This window comes from Cucumis sativus, chromosome 1 (genome assembly GCF_000004075.3).
Source record: "Cucumis sativus cultivar 9930 chromosome 1, Cucumber_9930_V3, whole genome shotgun sequence".
NCBI lineage: Eukaryota > Viridiplantae > Streptophyta > Magnoliopsida > Cucurbitales > Cucurbitaceae > Cucumis > Cucumis sativus.
Window position 1 is genome coordinate 9,619,397 of NC_026655.2, and position 20,291 is coordinate 9,639,687.

A 20,291-nucleotide genomic window follows, 5' to 3' on the forward strand; every position below is an offset into this window, starting at 1 on the left:
GAAGAGAAGATAAGAACCACGCTTATATCAAAAGCAAATTAAAACCACAAATTCATGAACAATGGTGGGGAATTGATTAATGACTATGACAAAGATCTAACTGGGCCACAAAGCTTCTCCAAATTGGAGAAGGAAACTACACCACACAACAAACCACAAACACTTAATTTTTTTTTGTTTTGTAGTGAGATATTTCTCATTATAGTGTGTCTAAAGGAAAAAAAAGGACAATAAACCAATTTACTTGGCCAAAATCTGCTGTTGTGCTTGATTCTCTTGCTGCTGTTGATAGTTGAGTGGCCTTCTGAACAACATTATGTGTGGCTCTGGGCGATGAATTGCATAATGAACCCATCCACGGCTTTGTTGAACACCGATCGCTCTCCATTCATTCTGTTCATCATCAACATCAAATTCCATTACTTCATCTTAAAGGTATTCAGATTATGAGAGAGATCTCTTTCAATTTTTTAGTTCATTTTCTTTTCAATTAGCGGAACAGGATTTCACACAAGAAATTATGATATATTTACTTCAGATTAATCATCACGCAATCAATCTATTGCATAATCCAACTACAAAGATCTCAAATGTATTCAGATTAATCATCACGCAATCAATCTATTGCATAATCAAACTACACAGATCTCAAATGTATTCAGATTATATCGCACAATCACATTGAAAGCAGCCGATGATTGTGAGAGAAATCTCTTCCACTTCCAATTTAGTTCGTTTCCGACTATCAAAACAGGATTCGACCCAAGAAATAATGATTATAGAGAAGAATCATGAAATACTTACTTCAGAAAGAAGGCGATTCTTGGGGAGAAGTTTCGCCACTTCAGGAGTAAGCACCACATGCCTACAACAAACATCAACAAAAAAGAAAAAAAGAAAAAAAAAAACAAACCCCATGAGAATCAAACCATGTCGATGAAAAAAACCATCGAAGAGAAATCTCAGACCTATACTCATAGATATCATCAAAGTACTTCTCAGAGTACTGAATCTGACCCATCGCACCGAACAAGAGAGAAAAAAGTCGGTCGGGCTTGTTTTGATCTGAAGAAAATGGAAAGGAATTGGAGAAATGGATTCCAGAAATTGGAGGAGCGATGAAGAAGAAGAAGAAGAAGAAGAAGGGGAAAGTGAGACGATGAAGTTGAAATAGTGGGTTGAATTTTGGGAAAGGGAGAAGAATATAGAAAGTTGAGGGGTTAAAAATGTAAATTTATAGAAAGGTTGTTTATTATTTTTTAGTAATTTAATAATGATTTAATTTGTGGAGCTTCTCCGTTTGAATTTCAAATTTCAAATCCAATTCCCGCTCTTTCCATTTACAACTAATTCCTTTCTACGCTCTAATCGTTAGAGGTTTAATAACATTTTTTCTTTTTAAAAAAATTATATTAATTTCTAATTTCTAATATTTTAGGCTTTCATAGTTAATACTTAATAAATATACTATCAAACATATTTTGAATTTGTTTTTCGTTGGAATTTGGAATCTAAATTTGCTACCACATGCATATATGAAAATATAAAATATAACTCTCTTTTTAATTCAATTAAAGGCTTTCAAATTGCCTACCAAACAAATCAAGGAGGGTCGTTTGCTTCATGGTGGATATTTGGATGAACACATTTGTTTTGTTGTAATATAAGATGTCTAAGCATTTGAAGATTTTCGAGCATTATAGGATGACACTCATAGAGGCATTTTGACAGTTTTAGATGTCTTTGCGAAACATGAGTTTTCAAAACGACCCTTAGTATAATTTGACTTATGAATGTTTTTTTTAAAGAACTCTGTGAACACTTTATTTTACATTCTCTTTTGAACTAAATAGAACTCAGTTTGGGTTTATTTTCTTAGTAGTTTTTATTTGGTTTGCTAAACTCTCGTTTTTTGATTGTTTGTTTTACATTTTATTTAATAAAATAAATAGACTTTACTTCATTTTTAAAGTTTTTGAAAATGTTATTTATTTTAAGTAATGACCTCAGCTTAGATGAAAAAAGTTGAGTCATTACAACTAATTCTAAACTTGATTAGTCATCTTAAACTCGCCAGCTCCTACTTAATGCCTTACACGTGTAGGTTTAATATTTCCTCTAATCATGCTTAATTTTAACCCAACATATAACTTGCTAACTGATTCGAAGGAAAGTGAGTCATCACAGCTTCTCAACTTTCTTTCCTTGCCTAGCGCTTCCTCGCCTAATTTAAAACCAAACACTACCCTTTCTCACGTCGCCTAGTCAGAACATGTACTCTTCCTCGAAAGATATAGTACTTGTGGTTAGTATATTTACAACTTCCTTATATCCCCTCTACTCAAAATGCAGACTTCACACCATTCATCCTCTCATCACCGTTCGTTCAAGATTTCTTCAAAACTATTAGGTTCTTCAAGTTCATCCTCTATAGAGTGATAAAAAATATAGCCAGCCCATACAAATCTAGTAGGAGATCGAGTAGTTCTTCCTTCTCTATCTCTGAAAGAAATAATCATCTAGGTTATTTGATTGCCTCTATGTTATAACTTCAGAGGTACTACGGAAATCTAATGATTATGCTTGTTTATTAACTAATCACTAAACTTCCATGACTAGGATGGACCTCAATGAGGTAGCAGAGGATTCAAATTGATTCTTCAACGTTGGTTTCTTTTCTTTTTTAAAGTTCATATAGAGCTCATCTTCTCTAAACATCACATTTCTACTAATCAATGTTCGGTTTGAATTAAAATCTAAACACTTATAGCCTTTTTACTCTTTTTGCATACCTTATGGACATGCATTTTAATGCTCTAGGTTCCACCTTGCTTTGCGCTCAGAATAAACATAGGTCGTGCATCCAAAAATCTTCAAGTTTGATAAGACAGGAGGTGTTCTTTTCCACATTTCTTCACGCGCCTTAAAATTATTAGAAACGCTATGGCTTCTATTAATAGTATATATTATAAGTTGTCATAGCTAAAGTTTTTGTCCAAAATTGTTAGGAATCTTAGCTTCTAATAGCATATTTCTCATCCCTTCCATCAAAGTTCTATTCATCTTCTTTGCAACTCAATTATGTTAAGATGTGAAAACAACAGTTTCGTGTCTAGTAATTCCACACTCATCACAACGAACACCTTAAAGTTATTTCCTAAAGTTTCGTAAGCCGTCTCTTCCTTATTATGTTTATCAACGTTAGTCATTGTAGCAGGTAATTCCTTTGGATCTTCAATAGCTTTTAGTACCTTTCGAGAACTCAAAATTGCTTGATTTGTACTTTTTTTTGTCGAGAGGGTAAAATCTCCTCCTTCATTAAACTTCACTATATCAAATGTTACGGTGGCTATTGCAGAAAACTTCAAGAAATTCACAAATCTTCGAGGAACCTTTTGCTCTGATACTACTTGATAAAATCCAAAGAAAATAGACAAAACCTCTTACTTATTTAGGCCAAGGCATGAACACCACACGTTAGCTCAACAGACAGCCATGTGCTTCAACTTTTCTCTTTGCACCGAACTCAAAAGCAGAGATATGGCAAGCAACAATTTCATTTCTTCGTGCAGCTAAAGAAATTGGTTTCTTGTTTTTCTGTCAACTCAGAAATTCGATTTCAGATGAAAAATGAAAAAGATATTTTAAGGCATTTTTGGAGAAGAAGAGGAAGAAAGAATTACACACACATATGTATAGTGGTTAATTTGGTATCAAAATCTACATCCACTCTTTCAAGATTCTGAAGCTTTAACGATGGATTCAAGATTACAACTACAGCAAGAAAATCTTGTATAAGTTCTTTCTATGAAGTTATTACACAGAGTACTTGAGTTAAAGTTGTTAAGAGAATAAAACTAAAAAAAACCAAATTAGTTGTAAAAAGAACACTTATCCTCTATTTTGAAGCTAACTCTACTGTTTCTTTTATGGTAGATGAAGGTCAAAGGTCTTATGGAATTTTGGTTCAGACTTCAACAACTTCAATGTGCCACCATCCACCACTTCATCTTAATATCCTTACATATTTCCCCTTGAATCTATCAAAACCATCCAACAAACCCCAAAATCAAATCCAATTATTAATTCCTTAAATTCCAATCAAATCCCCCAAAATTCACATCTAAAGTTTAATGTTTTTTAAGATATTTTGGTTGGAAAATCCATAAAAGTCAAATTCATGAGTTATCTAAATTGACTATACAAAATAATCGAGATGAAGGATCTAAACTTGACTGAAAACTTAACGAAGATATATGATCATGCTGATGCCAAAATCTGGACAGCAGAAATGTATTTGGCCACTATGTGACATCAAATGGATTTGTACGAACAAGAGAGAGAGAGATTGTCACACTTAAGAGAGTGAAAAAAATGTGAAAGCCAGAAAGTCTAAAAGCACATATGATTAAAATAACCTCTCATATGAAGTATAACAATGATGTATTTATGAAAGGAAGTTGACCTACGTTTTTTTCTAGTTTTAGAGTTGCTTTAAGATAATGAGATTAACTTACTAAGTCGAGAGACGTGTTTGGTTTCATGTAACCTGAGCACCTTTCTTAATATTGCATGGTTGATTTTTATTACATAAAGACATTGTTTTGTTTCAAAATAGTCTATAGAATCACAAGAAAGATAGAGAGAAAGGGAGTTTGAAAGAGGTTAGAGAGACTGAGAGGCTAGAGATTGCATGGTTGGTTTCAAACGATTTTTTTTATTCTTTACGATCTATTTTTACGTTGGGAAGGGAAAGGAATATAAAATTAACGAAGGGTAACTTAGACAATTCACCATCAATTTGTTCTAAAAATCAATCTTAAAAATCTTTTATCCCTCTATTTTATTTAGCCTATTTTTGACAATTTTCCAAAATACTCTTACTTTAGTTTTGGATGGAAAACAATTAAAGTTTTATTTGAAAAATACCATAAACTATTATTTTTTTTATAAATATCCTAAAAAAAAAAGTAAAAAAATACTCTCAATCCAATTTTTACATCAATTTTTTCACAAACAAAATCAAAACAAAAATTTAAAGTTAAAACAAAATTAAAATTATAATATAAAAATTTCTATTTAAAGCGTATTAAAATAATGGGAGTGCTTGCAAAAATAGCAAAAAAAAAAAAAAAAACTATGATAACATGACCCATGTCACTACATTTTCTAAATTGTAAAAGTAGCAAACTTAAAAGCTGATAACCTTTTTATAGCTATATGATATCACTAATTTTACGTAATACGCAAAAAATAGGTGTCATGAACTGTTTTTTTTTTCTAAACCTTTCCCAAAATAATAACTAGACAAATAAAATAATATATAGTTGACTATTAACATACACTAAATTTCTCTCGACTCGTCTCCAAACAATCCTATATGTGTCGGGAGATCCTTTTCTGACGCATTTGGATTATACGCCGATGCATTTATGCACCGGAAGAGCCACTATTTCTTGCAGTGTTTAGTATAATTTATTGGAAAATTGCAATGGACGACTATTTTAGCAATAATAATTAATGATATAGCAACATTTTAAAAAATTGCAAATATAACAAAACTATCACTGATATACTTGTATCGCTGATAGACTTCATATGGTATATCAGTGATAGATCAATATTTGCAACATGATCTATCAGTGATAGACTTATATCATTGATAGAATTTGACAAATTTTGCTACATTTGTAAATTTTTTAAAATTGTGCTATATACTTAATTGATTTAAATTTAATTGCTAAATTTGCAACTATCCCTAATTTATTTTCCATTTTCCCACATTAATTATACATATAATTAACCAAAATCCTTAAAATCCACAACTTTAATATAAAAAAAAAAGGTTTAAAGTGATAGGTGCGGAAATAAATTTAATCAATATTTGTATCAACACGTATTGCAACAATTGCTAATGGATATACTTTATGAATATTATTGACATGCAATATCAAAATTTCCTCAATATCCATCCAAAATTTGTAAATATAAGGACATGATATGGTATATTGCATATGTTTCACATATTCGTTTGCAAATGAACAAACAAACTATATTATAATGAGGTGAAATTATAGCATCTATATAATTCTCACTCAACCTCCCACGAACAAAAGTGACCCCTCTAGGGCTATCCAAAGAATGTAGAATCCATTATTAAAAAGACAAAGAAAATTAAGGAATATGAAAATTTTGTACCATAACAATAGCCAATCACTCAAAAATATTCTTTGCATTCTTAAAGGTAGTTGGAACCTTAGAAAGTCATAGGATTATAATTGAAAAGAAAAAGAAAGGAAGAGCTTAGAAGTTTTGGACTTTGGCATATCTTGCAATCAAAGCAACATTTGGTTCATTTAAAACAAAAGAGGGAAATACAAAATCAATCTTCTATTAATTGATCTATCTTTAATTATTCACTTATAATTCCATATTTAATGGTTGGCAAAATATATTCTTATATAGTGTTTAAAAAGGTGTTCAAATGCTTACATTGATAGTCCAAGAAAAGAACCTGAATCCCCTTTTGATGTCTTGAGTTTCATGCAAGAAACCCTAAAGTAATGATGAAATTTAAAAAAAAAAAGTGTTGTAAATAATGAGAGAAAAGAGAATACAAGGCAAGTTTTATTAGTTAAATCATTCCACATCCAAACTTCCAAAACCTCTCTTATATATTAATCCATTCTCAGTTCCTTCTTTTTGTAGTACTCTTCTTAAAGCAAAGCCTCTTCAATCAAAGTTGGCTTCTTTTCCTTAGCAGAGAACTATCCATCCTTGAGCATGGCAGGTCCTCCGCAGCCACTGTCACGATCTGGCCCCTCAAGGATATTGCGTTTTGTCATAATTTTCTTAGTGGCATTGATCATACTCGTTGGCCTTGCCGTGCTCATTATCTGGCTAACTGTTAGGCCGAAACGACTGAGCTACACGGTGGAAAGCGCTGAGGTCCATAACTTCGACATGACCGACACCCAACTCAATGCATCCTTTAGTTTTGGGGTAAGAGCATATAATCCCAATAAACGAGTCTCGGTTTACTATGATTCCATCACTGCCACAGTTGGGTTCGGTGATCAAGACTTGTCTTTCGGCGTGCTCAGTCCTTTCTACCAACCTCACAAAAACGAGCAATGGTTGAACATCCACCTCAACGCTCAAAACTTTCTATTGCACGACTCTGTGTCGAAGGAATTGGCACTTGAAAGGTCAGCTGGAGAGATGGATTTGGATCTTTGGATCAAGGCAAGAATTAGGTTTAAGGTTGGGGTATGGAAGTCCGCGCATAGGACGCTTCGAATCCGGTGTTCGCCGGTGATTGTCTACTTGTCTAAATCCAAGACTTTCAAGAAGACTACTTGCTTTACAGAAGTCTAAGGTTATGGAATTTGGTTTTTTGCTTTTATCAAAAGTGTTTTTCTTTTTTCCTTCTTACTTTCTGAAAATTGTATTGTTGGTGTGGTTGTTGGGTTAATCTTTCAAGTGTTTAATTTGTGAGCTGTGATTGTTGCTTGGGTTTTTAATATGTATATGCTCTTTTTGATCACTTTTTTTTGTTCAGTACAAATGTCAGTCCATTCTTTAACAAATAAGTGCAACCATTTGTAATTTGATTTGATTTAAATAATTGAAATTTTTTATGTATACTTGTATTGTTTTCTATATTGCATAAACGAAGTTGGGAGTTTTTTGTTTTTTTTTGTTTTCCTTTCTGGAGAAAAAGATGGATTAAATCTCTCTCCTACCACATAATATATAAGTACTTTTAAGCATTGACACTCATTGATAGCATTATTGTCATCACACCATACTATATGCTAGTGGAGATAGCTAGCTATGAGCATGCATTTGTTTTAAATTTGTTAGTTATCTTATTTAAATAATATTTGACTTTCGCTTCTCGTTTAATTATAAATGATATTTTTTAAAATACACTTTCTCATCCTTCTACATTTTGGAGTTTTTTTCTTTTAAAATATAACAAACCGACAAAATATATACACTGCATAGAATAATTTTAAAAACGAAAAAAGTCCACAGGCTCCTTAGTGGAAAATAAAAAAATATTCCAGTCAATACACGATTAATCGACCCCATGCACGGGTGTAATTCTTCTTCTATAAATGATCATGATATGCAATCGTGTAGAAAATGATACACAATCGTGTAGGAAGTATCGACACCATTATTGTGTAGTTTTTTTTTAATTTTAACGAAAAAAATGCTTAAAATCTAAGTGAATGTGTGCTAACCACGTCAAATGATCATGTTGACTATGGTAAGTGATCATTTAGATCATATCCAAATAATTGTGTAGTTCTTTTTAAACGATGAAAAAAAGGTTTCAAATTTAAACGATCGTAGGTTGATTATGGTAAGCGATCGTTTAGATCATATCCATATGATCGTGTAGTTCTTTTTAAAAGATGGAAAAAATGGCTTCAAATCTAAACGATCGTGTTGACCATGCTAAACGATCGTGTTGACTAGGTAAGCGATTATTTAGATCATATCCACATGATCGTGTAGATCCTTTTAAATGATAGAAAAAAGGTTTCAAATCTAAGCGATTGTGTTGACTATGTGTTAGACGATCGTGTTGACCATGTGCTAGACGATTGTGTTGACTAGGTAAGCGATCGTTTAGATCATATCAAAGTGCTATTTAAATGATCTTGATATTCTGGAAGAGGAGATGGAAGAAAGAAAGAGAGGATGAAGAAAGATAAAAAAAGAAGATGAATAAAATATAAGAAAGAAAATATGAAAGAGGAGCTGAAGAAATTTGGAAGAGTAGAGATGAATAAATCACAAAGAAGAAGAAAAAAGAGAAGTGACTGTTCACACAAGATTTTCAGAAAAATTTGATTCGTGAAGTTGAACTTGTGTTGATTTTATGCGATCAATGTGGTTCAATTTCTAGTATTTGATCCCCTGATTCTCTCTCGGTTGAATGCCTACACTTGATTTAAGAAAGTGAAGTATATGATGTTCTTGAAGTTGGAGTCTTGGAAGAAAACTTGTATCTCCTAAAGAACTTTAATCTTCGGAGATGGTTGACTTCATGACTTAGAGAGTCTTCTGGCTTTTGGAGTAAAAAATATTCAACTCCCACAAATGAAGAGAATGTAACAACTCAAATTTTTAAACTAAGCTAATGTCATTACTCAAAATATAAGTATCAAAAGACACACTTTCTTGAAAATGGAAAACTAAAATTTTTATAAAACTAATATCAATAAATGTTTGAAGACATAAAATCGACAAAACCAATAAAAATAATTTGAAAACGTGACTCGCAGGTTTTGATAATTCTTTAAAGAAATAAAGATAAATAAATGAGACAAAAATTTAAATAAGGTGTCTAAAACCAAAATACTGAAAAACTGATACATAGAAACGGAAACAAAATTGAGTCTCCATATGACATGTCACAGACCCTTATTGTCACTTGGCTTTCCAGATCCTCTACCTCTGCCTGAAAGATTAAATACAGAAAAGAGTGAGTATATAAAATATATCCAGTAAGGGATCATCTACTGGTCTCGCTAGGTGATTTGTTAACTTTCCATTAGAAACATAATAATAGTGTTGTGTGTTCAATGGAGCACACCTAGGCGAGTGAGATACTACGAACACACCTAATCGTGTGAGCAATCTCGTAGGAACACCCTTAGTCGTGCGAGTGATCGTAGATACACACTGAGTGAGACCATATGAACACCCCTAGTCATGTGAGTGATCGTACATACACACTCTTAAACATGTCTGTGATATGTAGGTACACCTCTTATTGTACACAGTCTAAACGATCTCTTAGTAATAATCTTGTAGCAATGATCTCGTAGCAAGTCTAAACGATCTCATAGCAAGTTGAAACGATCTTGTACCCTCGTACCTAGCCTTAAACAATCTTGTACCCAGTCTAAACGATCTTATACCTAGTCTAAACGATCTTTGTATCTAGTTTAAACAATCTTGTACCAAATCAAAACATCTATTAGTGATAGTGGTCTATCTGTCTATCTAGGATAAACAACTGATCGTTTAGACATTGGTACACGATCGTTTAGATCTTGTACCAAAAAGAAAAAAAAGAAGATGAGAAATGAAGAAAAAGGAAGAAATTCTGGAAGAAGAAATAAAAAAATTGGTAAATATTTACATAAATAACCATAATATTTTAAAATGAATAAGAAGTAATAATACAAAGAAATTAATAATAAGAAAAAGAGACGAATAAATCGCAAAAAAGAAAAAGAAAAAGAAGTGAAAAATCGTCAGCACTATTAAGGGTAAATTTGGAATTTATGAAAGTACCATGAGTTTTTTAATTTTATTATATGGGTCGTAAATATTTTGGTCATGTTTTGTTATATTTATAAAAATTAACCAAACATAATAGTACAGAAAATTATACATGGTGCAGTAAAATAACCTACATTTAATTTAGGAAAATTGTATTAAATGACAAAAATATTTAGAAAAAAACAGCTCATGACACTTATTTTTTGTATATTGTGAATATGACAAAATTAGTGATATCAGATGACTATTAGATGATAATCATAGGGCCATCGGAGGGCTATTGACGATAATCATAGAGTTATCGACTTTTAAATTTGCTACTCTCGCAATTTAGAAAATGTAATGACATGAGCCTTATTGTCATAATTTGGTGGTTCCAGAAAATTGATTGGAAAAGAGGAGTAGGAAATGATGAGATCAAGAACCAAACAAGTAAGCCATAGAAAGTTCTCCACTTGCTCTGGTGGTTCCATATGCAAGTGGGAAACTTTCTATGGCTTACTCGGTCTTGTCATTTTCTGCTCCTCTTTTCTCAATCAATTTTCTGGAACCACTAGAGCAAACTAGAGTTGTTTCTGTTTGAGACAACCTCATATTTCTTTCGACGCAACTCGTAATAATGTTCAACTTTCCTCTTTGCACATGCTGCTCATGTCCCTATGATCATACTAGGCAATTATGCTGAGGCAATGCTTTTAGTTATTCATGTAATCTTTGAACCTACAAACGTGTTTTTTTTTTTAATATTTGACTTAATTTTAATATAATTTTGATTTGATATTTTAATAAATTTTGAATAAATTTTATGTTAATTGTTTTTAGAATTTGATTAATTTAAATTGAATTCGATCCCAATAGTGAATAAAATTAAATAATAATATATTAAAAAATTATTACAAAAACGTTTTCCTGATGCACAAAGCACGTTGGCATGGACACAATTGCTGACGCTTTGACCAGATGTTAGACGAGATTTTTCTCGATGTCTCACGTGAGTCAGCGAACCCCAATCGGGCAAACGTTTTTGTCGACGTCATCGTGTTTGCTGACATCTCGACGCTGTAATGGTGACGTTCTTGTCGACGTTAGTTTTGGCGTCGGGATAGATATTCTCGACGTGTTTTTGTGAATTTACTGACACATGTGTGCGTCAGATGAACCCTTACTTCTTGTAGTGATAATGTTCTTTTCTATTTTAATTTGGTTGAAAAAATACATTTTCCATAATTCTTAAAAAAGAATGTCTCTCCATTTTCAAAATCTTGATGTTCGGTTGATCCACAAGGTTTCCATTACAAGAAATTGTGTTTTTAGCGGCGCACCAAAAATGTCACTAAAATGCAAAATACATCGCTAAAAGTATTAGCGACGCAAAGCCATTTGTCGCTAAATCCATGTCGTTAAAAGTTTTAGCAATAATGCAACAATTACTCACCGCAAATGAGATACTTTTAGTGACGTTTTCGTGTTACTTTTAGTAACATAATTTAGTAATAAATAAATGTTGTTGTTAAAGGTTAATTTGAAATCATTAATTACAAATATCTTTTGCGACATATTGCAGTGCGTCACTAGTAATGCTTTTGTGACGTAATTGAAAATGCCAATAAAAATATTTTATTATATAAAAAAATAATATCCAATTTATTATATAAATCTGTTATAAAATGTTAAATATAATAATATGAAAAACTATCACGAGAGAATGTGCAACAAAACCAACTTTATCTCAAAAAGAAATATATGTAAAGAAACTTCAATAAATTCATAAATAGTTCAAGCTTTCACTGATGTATTAAGGATTTTTCATATGCAACTTGTTTGTTTTTCTCTTTTTGCCACATGGGCTTTTTATGTATAAACTTGAACATTATTTTAGCCATTACCCACATCTAAACAAAATAAAGCGTACTTAACTCAAATCTTGAACTACAAGTAAACACAAAATACACCCTAATTTTAAATAGTGAGGATATATACCTGTACCCCTTCATTAAGCAAACCAAAATCATATAATATCCCTTCACTTATACATGAGAGAACAAAGATCAAAACCAAAAAAGAATATATATATATATATATCTATTTTTGAAGAACATGAGGAGTACTACTACACAGGGAGAAGGAGCATCATCCTCCATTATTGAGGCACCAAAACGAAGCTTCTGTAGACAACGTGAGACAACAAAACGCACAAGAATCATAAGAATCATAGGAAGAAGTTTGTTGTCTGTAATAATCTTCTTGAGTGTTGCAATTATCACATGTTGGCTTGTTGTTTTCCCCAGAACCCCACGTCTCATGGTGGAAACTAGCAAAGTGACAGCCCATGGTTCAACTAATAGACACCTCAATGCAACCATAGTTTTCTACATCAAAAGCTACAACCCTAACAAAAAAGCCTCCATTCACATGGATTCTGTGAAGATGATAGTCAGTGATTATATGGGGCTACCGTTTCACTCCACCATCCCCACCTTCACGTTGATGCCTCGAAACGAGATGGTCTTCAACTCAACCGTTCGTGTCAACTTCATGTACCCATTTGGGCGCCCGGTGCATTCGGACTGGGTACATCTAGAGCTTCGCTTCTCTGCTCAAGTTAGGTACGTACAAACATGTATGAACATAGAAGTGTTGTTGGTTTTGTTGGTGTAAATTATTTATTTTTATTCTTACTTTAGAATTAGAATTAGTTTTGAAAAACTCTTAAAATTTTAGGAGTATTATTTTTTACACAAAATGGTAACTGTTCTATCATTTTTGAATTCTTTTTGACATATAAGAGTATTTTTTAAACATTTGAAAGTTGAAATATATTTTTTGACATAAGTAAAAAGTTGGAAGAGATATTTTGTATAATTTTGCCTTAATTGCTTTTAGATTTTAATTAAAATTAAACCGATGGATACTACTAATACCAAAATTTGCCTATATCTTTAATAAGTCATGGCTTTGTTTGTATCAGTTACATTGTGAACAGATGGAGGTCGAAACCACGATTGCTGGAGATCTATTGTGATCACCTTTGGCTTAGGATTAATGATTCTACCCCTAATTTTGATAAAACCAAATGCAGAGTGGATCTTTAAAGAGATTTGATCTAGATGTGTTGTTGATCTTGTTTAAGAAGATATGTTATTCATGCTGGTTATATAATTCCAAAAGATTTGTAATTGAAATATTCATTTCCTTTAGGTTTAATTTCTTTCTTTATCAATAGAGTTCTTAATGTTTTATAATGTTTTTTTTTAATGGTTAAAATATCATTTTCATCAATGTACTTTGATAATTGTTCTATTTAGATCTATATATATATTTGTGCTTTAATTCAAAATGTCAAATTTTAGTGCCTATAAATTGGATATAAAAATCAAACGTGTTGGCAAAGGAAAACAAAAGTGATATAGGCTATAGAAAAGTCTAACACATCTCTGGCTTTAGAAACCATTTTTTTCCTATCCTTTCCTTTCTTCTTTTCTCCTCTCCAACTTCATCTTCACTGTGGTTATCGATCATTCTCTCCCTTTCTCTTCTTTCTCTATTTTCCCTCTTTATCCCTTCGACGCTTGTCGATGTTCACGGCCACCATCTTGTCGCCGTCCATAGCTCATCCATTTTGATGAACCCAAATTAGAGCTCAATAAATTTAAAGTATGTTTGATCAAAACCGATTCGAAATATCATGTGATGTGTAATATACAAATGAATAGAAGGTAAAGGAATTCAACGTTTTGCAAACAAACACCCAAATCTATTATTCCATATGATCTGGCTTTTGGTTCCTGTAGTTGTGGCCCAATAATTAGTAGCGCGATGTTAAGCTATGGACATTGGCGGTGATAGAGCGCATATGTGGTCTATAGATGGGAGCAGTTGAACAACAATGCGACCGTGAGCAATAGTAAGTATTACATTGGTGTTGTAGCGACCCGACTTCTTATGATTACCAACAAATTAGATATTGTTATATGGATAATATCATAAAGAAATTAGAAAATATTAACGTAGAACACGATATATCTATTAGAGTCGGTCTAATGAATTCACGTTTTCTCTTTTAAGACAAGTTTATTCATTCTAGGGCCGGAATGAGCCGGAGTTTCATGAGTAATTGTCTCTTAAGATGAAATAGGATTAACTTTCTCATGTAACAACACCTCGTATACAAAATCCACCGAACTATACTTTGTAAAAATAAACCGAACTTGAACAAAGTTTACAAAAGAGAGAAATGTCTATGAGAGAGAATATAATTATGAAAAAAATTCTCTTAAAAGCAACTTGAAGGAGTGGCTTATTTAATTTATAGACTATTCGTGATCATTCGAATAGTCACATTTCTTTTTCAAATTGTTGTTTTTGAAAAAACATATTTATTCATGAAACAATATAACGCTGTATACGAATAGCCATATACCATTTATTTCAATAGTTGTGCATGCAAAATTTTTAAAGCAGATCATCCGACGAATTTTAGCCACAAAATGAAATTAATTCCACAAGGTAAATATCATTCATGAAGAGAGGATTTTAAGGGCTTATTTCATAGAGAAATCTAGACTATATTTTATGTTTTCAGATTTATTGAGTTCAACAAATACTACAAAAAATTTTGGTCTCAGCCAACAATTTTAATTTTCTGATAACGTAAAAAAATGTGAACAAAGATATGACGTGCCAACGCAATTCCATTACGTGGACGCATAATCGTTTTTGTCGACCAAAATATATTTGTGGGTAAAAATGTTGCGCAGTCTTCAAAAACTTTTTTAAGTTGGATTTCTATTGACATTTATTTTAGTTTATGACCATATTTTAAATATTTGCCGACATAATTTACGTGCGAAAAACCCCACTTTTAAAAAAACCTATTCTCTTTATTTATTTTAGCACACTTTCTAAACAACCCACATTTTCCCCCTTCTAAAAACCCACATAATTTGTCCCTCTTTTTAAGTTATTAGGTTAGGCGATTAGGTTCCTTCTGCTTCAAAATCGCCTGACGTCTCTCCATTTGATCCATCATTATCTCCATCCCTCGCCAAGAATAACTCTCTTCCTGCAGTTGTTAACTCTCAACCTCGCTCACGAACCATTGTCGGTCTCCAATCGTCATTCACCGTTCCCGTCGTCGAGCCTCTTTCACCGCCCGTCCAACGTAGATCAAAGTTGCCATTGCTGTTGGTGAGTTTCTCGTGAATAATCTCTCTCTTTTACCCGCTTTTCCCCCTTATTTTAAATTTCAGTTTATGTTCATATGCAAACTTTTTTGTTTCCTGCATTAATGCAATTTTCCCTTCAGTTGGATACATAAGTCTTTTTTTTTACACTTTATGGGTACAAATGTAATTTCAATTATTTATTTTGATACTTGATTCATTTGAAACAACAGTAGTTAAGCTCTTATTCATCTTAATGTATCTTTTTCAGGTTTGCCTATGATGACTCTATTTTTGTGAAGATTTTCTAAACGGGCTAACTTTTTTTTTTTGTGTGTATTTAATATTTTTTTGTTACCAAAATAAAAATTAATATAGCTCATATGACTATACACACTAAAGAATTATGCTTGGTTAAATTTTGACCAAAATATTAATGATTGAAAATATTTTCATTTTTAAATTTTTTGTTACAATTGTTCGATATATTTTGTTATAGCTAGAAAATTCATTATATATTTAAAAATTAATTTAGAAGTATATAATATTAATAATAAATGTATAAGAAATTAAAATAATTTTTGTCATGCTTTTTGTGCTACTGGAAATATGTTGGTAGTTAGAAAGCTCATATTGCAGTTTTGTGCGTTGGCAAAAAAAAAGACAAATATTATATGCCAATGCATCATTTGTGGCCAACAAACAAATTTCTATCCAACAAAATTATATGACACATGTATGTATGTATATATATATATATATATTTCTGCTTACGAGTTTAGTGTGGGAAGAAGTTTTCTTTTTGCAGCTGACAAAAATATTTTTGTTGGTAGAAGCAATTTCAGCTGACGAAAAAAAATGTAAATATATAAATTCTATTTTTGCTTACGTGACGATGATTGTGGGTAAAAAAACTTTTCATCTCACGTTTGTTTCTTGGACAGAAGTGTCTTTTCCCTCCACAAGTTTAATTGACGTGGACAGTTTTTTCAACATAACGTTAACAACGTGGACAAATGAAAAGACTTACTATGGGGTTTCACCTACAAAGCGTGTCGACACAAAAATAATGACAGCATAAGCTCTGTCTACGTTTTCCTTAAGATTTACCCACATTTCTCTACGTTGGCAGAGACCAAAATTCTCGTAGTGAGATATGCGTTTAGTAGACAATTTGGATTCTATTCCTAAAAACTGTTTTCGGGTTACGTGATCCAAACAATACAAATTTTGAAAATCATTTTTATGTTTTCATTGTATCTAGATTTTCAATTTTTCATTTTAAAAAGTATAATTATATTAATTACATACAAAATATTTAGAAATACAATATGTCAAGTTATAAACTCACATTTTTTAATATAATATATATTATGTAATGTATTATAAATTATATAATAATACAAAATAATAATTATATAACTTTTTAGATTAAATTACAATTTTGGTCTCTATGGTTTAAAAAAATAGAGTTTAGTTTCTATGGTTTATAACTAGAATTTAGTTCTTTTGGTTTGATAAAATAATAGAAAAAAGTCTTGGTCGTAGGGACTATTTATCAAGATTGTCAAATTATAAGGTAAACTCTAACTTTCAAACAATAGGGACTAAAATTGCAAGTCAACCAATTATTTAAACATAAATTTTAGGTTTTTTTTTTTTAAATATAACAAACCGACAAAATATTTATACTGTATAAAACAATTTTAAAAACAAAAATCTCATAGTTCACAATGGAAAATATAAAAATAATGTTCCAGGTCAACACACGATTAATCGACTACACGCACACACGTAATTCTTCTTCTAAACGTTCATGATACATGCTCGTGTAGAAAAGGATACCTTTTTAATGATGGAAAAGAATGCTTCAAATCTAAACAATTGTGTTAACCACGTTAAACGATCGTGTTGACTATGGTACACGATTGTTTAGATCATATCCACACATTCGTGTAATTCTTTTTAAACAATGGGAAAAAGGCTTTAAATCTAAATGTTTGTGTTAACTAGGTAAGCAATCGTTTAAATAATATCCATATGATCATGTAATTTTTTTAAACAATGGAAAAAAGGCTTTAAATCTAAACGATCTTGACTATACTAAACGATCGTGTTGACTACTATCTACCACTATAAAAGGACTATTCTTGATTAAAATTCTTCACCGAGATCTAACACTTTATTCTTTCTTAATTCTTAATTTTATTTATACTTCAATGTTTTGTTCTCATTAGTCACTTTTAATGTTCAAGACTTCTCTACAATCGATGATGGTACACTCAAGTTGCAAAAGATGTGCATAGCGTTGAATGTAATATCTCAATTTTAACTTTGATAAAGTTGAATAGGAGTTTTTGCTAATGTTGGTAGCAAATCTATTTGAGAAAATATATGTGTGATGTATGCTAGGTTTTTTTTTTTTTTTTTTTTTTCACTTTTGTAATCAATAATAAATATATTACGCCTTTTATTTGGTTTTATAAACAAAAATATAATTTAGTGATTTGTTGCAAACTTCTGTCCATATTGCATAACATATTGTCTCTTTGTATTTATTCATCAACAAAATAATTTGACTGAATTATGAAGAATTAAACCAAAATAAATGTTTTTCTTGATCATCTATTAGTTTTTAAGTTCTTAAGATTTAGAAAATTGCATTAGTTTATAATTGAATACTAATATATATATCTTGAAGAATACTTTAAGCATGGAAGTAAACCTTGATATTTTATTTAAAAAATTCATGAATATTTGTTAAGTATTAAGTAAAAAAAAAAAAAGTTAAAACTTTTACTTTTCTTTTATAGAATAATTCGAAAACATCAATATAATTGAAATGAATTTTGAATGAATCTATCAACATATCAACCAACAATTATAGGAAATTTTTGTGAAACTATCAACAAAGAATTATATTAAACAATTTTTTCAAATTATTAAACACACGTGCAGTGTCCGTGGCTAAATACTTGTATGGATAAGTTTCACTAACTAAAATGTTAACATAGAATAAGTAGTACATAGAATAAGAAATATACCTAAATTTGTAGAAATAAAACAAATATGTGTAAAAGATCTAGATCTAAAGTAGTATAGATTCCAAAATAAATTTGTCTATACAGTGATCCAGAAAAGTAAATATGTGTTTGACATGTGAAAAGTACAATACAAATGCTTGTTGTATAAAAGTTATATACATTTAAACTTATCAAACACATGCTTACATACACCAAATTTCACTTTATACAGAACAGATGTACATTGTACACTCAAATGACTAAAGTCTTTGTGCTTTATAAATATAAATTGTTAGCGAACCCCTATGGCACTTTTTTTTGTCTTTTTGCTACGTAGGATGCGAAGATAATTCACTATTTTAGTCGTATCCACATTTCCGAGACAATGAAAAGGCATAACCCAACAATCTTGAACTACAAGTAAACATAAAACACAATTGTTAAATAGTGGCATATTCCTGTACTCCTTCATTAAGCAAGCCAAAAATCACACACAGACGCACTTCTTATGCTTCTCATCAATAACCCTTCACTTTACACAATAAGAGAACAAATATCCATCCCCCAAAGAAGTAAAGATTTGGTGATCGAAGAAGAAGAATGAGAAGCAGCACTACTACTACTACTACTACACAAGGAGAAGCCTCCTCCTCATCCATTATTAGGGCCCCAAAAAGAGGAGCCTATAGGCAACATGGGATAGCAAAACGCACAAGGGTTATAAGAATCATAGGAAGAAGCTTGTTGTGTGCAATAATGCTTTTGGGTATTGCAATCCTCACATGTTGGTTTGTTGTCATCCCCAGAACCCCACAGCTCATGGTGGAAAGTGGCCAAGTCACAGGCTATCATTCAACTATTAGAAAGCTCAATGCCACCATAGTTTTCAATATCAGGAGCTACAACCCTAACAAAAGAGCCTCCATTTACGTGGATTCTATGAAGATGACAGTCAAAAACTATATGAGCGTACCATTTCACTCTGACATCCCCAACTTCACGATGACACCTCGAAACATGACTGTCTTGACCCCCACCATCCTTGTCAACTGCATATATCCGTTTGGGCGTCCGTTGCATGCAGGTTGGATACATATTGAGCTTAGCTTCTCAGCTAAAGTCAGGTATAAACAGAGATGATATATAAAATATACAAAAGTTGTTAGGTTTTGTTGATGTAAAAAAAACTTCAACTTCAAAATTATATATTTTCGATCAAATTCAAAGAATGAAATTTGTCCGATTTACCTTCATTTAAACTAATAGCTATTTTATTTTTTTGTTTTTAGATTTTGAAAATTAATGTTACGTATGCTATTAAAAAAAATAAGTTTTATTTTCCTTTCATTATCTATGCTCTCATGGGTTTCTTTCAAAATAAAAGTCAAACTTTGTCTCTATAAAAACTTATGGCTCTGTTTGTATCAGTTACATTTTCAACAGATGGGCATCAAAACCTCGGTTGATGGAGATCTATTGTAATCACTTCTGGTTTAAGATCGATGATTCTATGCCTAATTTTGACAACATCAAATGCCAAGTGGATCTTTGAGAGGTTTGATCTAAGACCATGTTTACATGGAATAAAAAGTAATCCACCAATGGTAATACAAGGAGTGGGCCTTAGTCGATTACTTTACTTTTGTTGTTATTTACTTGCTTTTTGTAATTATATATTGCTTTTTGTAATTATAATGTGATGCAACACCCACCTTCAAATTACAATGGCAAATCTAACTTTTTGTAATTACATTGCCTTTTGTAATTACAATGTGATGCAAGACTCACCTTCAAATTA

The 20,291-nt window shown here is 31.4% G+C and overlaps 4 protein-coding genes across 4 annotated transcripts; 3 read left to right on the forward strand and 1 right to left on the reverse strand.

Moving 5' to 3' along the window:
* On the reverse strand, positions 1 to 1,222 carry LOC101204120 (cyclin-dependent kinases regulatory subunit 1). The gene is made up of 3 exons (XM_011655807.2): positions 969 to 1,222; positions 805 to 865; positions 1 to 393 (listed from the first exon to the last, which is right to left on the reverse strand). Exons 1-3 carry the CDS (start codon positions 1,019 to 1,021, stop codon positions 241 to 243), a joined length of 267 nt encoding a protein of 88 aa, XP_011654109.1. The 5' UTR covers positions 1,022 to 1,222; the 3' UTR covers positions 1 to 240.
* Positions 1,223 to 6,783: 5,561 nt separating this feature from the next.
* LOC105435301 (uncharacterized protein At1g08160) lies at positions 6,784 to 7,377 on the forward strand. The gene has a single exon (XM_011655813.2). It carries the CDS (start codon positions 6,784 to 6,786, stop codon positions 7,375 to 7,377), a length of 594 nt encoding a protein of 197 aa, XP_011654115.1.
* Positions 7,378 to 12,356: 4,979 nt separating this feature from the next.
* Positions 12,357 to 13,608, forward strand: LOC105434468. Its single transcript, XM_011650151.2, has 2 exons — positions 12,357 to 12,914; positions 13,277 to 13,608. The coding sequence occupies exons 1-2, from the start codon at positions 12,406 to 12,408 to the stop codon at positions 13,398 to 13,400; spliced, it is 633 nt and encodes a 210-aa protein (XP_011648453.2). The 5' UTR covers positions 12,357 to 12,405; the 3' UTR covers positions 13,401 to 13,608.
* A 5,370-nt stretch (positions 13,609 to 18,978) lies between these two features.
* Positions 18,979 to 20,291, forward strand: LOC105435303. Its single transcript, XM_011655818.2, has 2 exons — positions 18,979 to 19,617; positions 19,922 to 20,291. Exons 1-2 carry the CDS (start codon positions 19,094 to 19,096, stop codon positions 20,043 to 20,045), a joined length of 648 nt encoding a protein of 215 aa, XP_011654120.1. The 5' UTR covers positions 18,979 to 19,093; the 3' UTR covers positions 20,046 to 20,291.

Bases quoted from the DNA above. Each gene is read 5' to 3' on its own strand.
- LOC105435303 (XM_011655818.2), top strand. From the start codon at position 19,094: ATGAGAAGCAGCACTACTACTACTACTACTACACAAGGAGAAGCCTCC. The intron at 19,618-19,921 runs GTATAAACAGAG...TGTTTGTATCAG, and splicing joins AGCTTCTCAGCTAAAGTCAG to TTACATTTTCAACAGATGGG.
- LOC105434468 (XM_011650151.2), top strand. From the start codon at position 12,406: ATGAGGAGTACTACTACACAGGGAGAAGGAGCATCATCCTCCATTATT. The intron at 12,915-13,276 runs GTACGTACAAAC...TGTTTGTATCAG, and splicing joins CGCTTCTCTGCTCAAGTTAG to TTACATTGTGAACAGATGGA.
- LOC105435301 (XM_011655813.2), top strand. From the start codon at position 6,784: ATGGCAGGTCCTCCGCAGCCACTGTCACGATCTGGCCCCTCAAGGATA.
- LOC101204120 (XM_011655807.2), bottom strand. From the start codon at position 1,021: ATGGGTCAGATTCAGTACTCTGAGAAGTACTTTGATGATATCTATGAG. The intron at 866-968 runs GTCTGAGATTTC...TGTTTGTTGTAG, and splicing joins GATGATATCTATGAGTATAG to GCATGTGGTGCTTACTCCTG. The intron at 394-804 runs GTAAGTATTTCA...GATGATGAACAG, and splicing joins AGAATCGCCTTCTTTCTGAA to AATGAATGGAGAGCGATCGG.